Raw genomic sequence first — 1712 nt, 5'->3', positions numbered from 1 at the left:
AAAAGATATTATTTAATGGATATGAGAATTTTTTGATGATAAAATTAATATTTTTATACTGAAAAAATATAATAATATTTTAAAAAATGAATTTTAAAAATATATAATTAAAAATATTAAAAATAAAAAAGATTATGAAGAAAATTGGTTAAGATTGGATGGGTGTATGTTCAGAATTAGTGCTTTCTTTCTTTCATATTTTATTGTATCTCACTTTGGTTTCCGTTTCAAGAGCTCCCTAACTAAGCTTGCAAATCATATTTTGGACCGTTTAATGAAACCAGCCAGCTTCAATACATACATACATACAGACAGGTGGGGGGAGAGACAGAACAGCAACGTTTTAGGTCAAATCATTCCAAATAATAGAAAATAATATATGTAGGAGAATCATCTTCTTTTAAGAAAACCATGCACAATACAATAAAGAAAGTAGTCTCTAAAACAAAGGGAAATTGGCAGTAGATTTTTCTCTTTGTTTTTGCTCCCTTGGCTACAATAATGAATATAATAGCTCAAAAGCCCACAAATACAACGATATACTTCCTACAGGAAGCCTGACAAAATGCCAAGGGTTATATATAGCTCAAAGCAGTAGACATGTTTAAGTCTTAAACCATTTCTCGCCTCAAGACCCTAGCCAGCTAATACAAAAAGAAATCAAGAAGAAAATGAAAAGTAGTGATATATATTTTTTAATCATGTTGTCTTAGTTCTTGGCTGGTGCAGTCCCTGCAGCAAGTAAAAAAGCATACCATATATTAACTGTAAGAAAGCAGAGCAAACACACTTAATCTAATCTTGAAATTAAGCTAACCATAGATGTCTTTCATACCAGGAAATGGAGAAATTGTATCTAGTATGAAGTTCCGTTGCTAAGATCTCTTGGGGCATTGCACTTGAAGCACTCCATTCTGCTAGCAAAGTTATGTTCGTTGCATCCCCACCTGTCCCATGAATTGAATCCAAATATAAAACATTAACCATCCAGATTCGTTCCACATAAAGCTTGACGTCTGATTCATAATGTCTTTCTTTAACAAGGTTGAATTAGCCGCAGATGTTTCTTGCTTCTTCTTAATTAAGGCAAGATTTACCGTTAATTAATTTATGATCATGTGCAGGGAGGAATGAGAAAAGATAATGCTATACGTACCAAGTGGAAATTAAGATAATGCTATACGTACCTAGTGCAAATCCAGTCTCCGGATTTCCATCCAGATCGATTGCCACCTCCAGTGCTCCCACCAAACCCTCTAGTTCGAGCAAAATCAGAATCGAAGCCCCCGGCGGAGTCCATTTCCTTGTACACTCCACATTTGAAGCAACTAGAACGGCTAGCAAAATTGTGGGCCCCGCAGTTTCCGGCAGTGCAGTACCAATCACCGGGACGAACGTCCGACCCGGTGAACCCAAGTGATGAGCCACCCCGCCCACCGAAACCCCCAAAATCACCTGCGGACCTGGGGTCCCCACAACGCTGGCAAGAGTCACGCCTCTGGAAATTGAGGTGTTGGCATGACCTGCAGTTCCAGTCTCCTGGTCTGTTCATATTTGCTGCATTAAGAGAAGATTAAGACGAGAAATGTTTAGTGGAAAGTTGGCAATAATAAGCTGTTGCTGATTACTATTAGAGCTTTCTAGCTATATAAAAAGAAAAAGAAAAAGAAAAAGAAAAATAAATTGCATTAATTAAGAGTACAAGGTTCAGC

General features: G+C 37.0%; 1 protein-coding gene across 1 annotated transcript in view; it reads right to left on the bottom strand.

Moving 5' to 3' along the window:
* Positions 1-378: 378 nt before the first annotated feature.
* Positions 379-1712, bottom strand: part of LOC105133392 (TATA-binding protein-associated factor 2N-like) — a 1575-nt gene continuing 241 nt past the window's right edge. Inside the window, exons 2-4 of the mRNA XM_011037361.1 lie at positions 1188-1557; positions 836-947; positions 379-732 (exon numbers count right to left, since the gene is read on the bottom strand). Coding sequence (XP_011035663.1) covers positions 857-947; positions 1188-1552 — 456 coding nt within the window. The 5' untranslated portion in view covers positions 1553-1557 and the 3' untranslated portion in view covers positions 379-732; positions 836-856. The remainder of the gene's footprint in view (positions 733-835; positions 948-1187; positions 1558-1712) is intronic.

This window comes from Populus euphratica, unplaced genomic scaffold (assembly GCF_000495115.2).
Source record: "Populus euphratica unplaced genomic scaffold, PopEup_1.0 scaffold33.1, whole genome shotgun sequence".
Lineage (NCBI taxonomy): Eukaryota > Viridiplantae > Streptophyta > Magnoliopsida > Malpighiales > Salicaceae > Populus > Populus euphratica.
The sequence above is the reverse complement of the archived record's forward strand: the minus strand, read 5'-3'. Positions and strand labels throughout refer to the sequence as shown.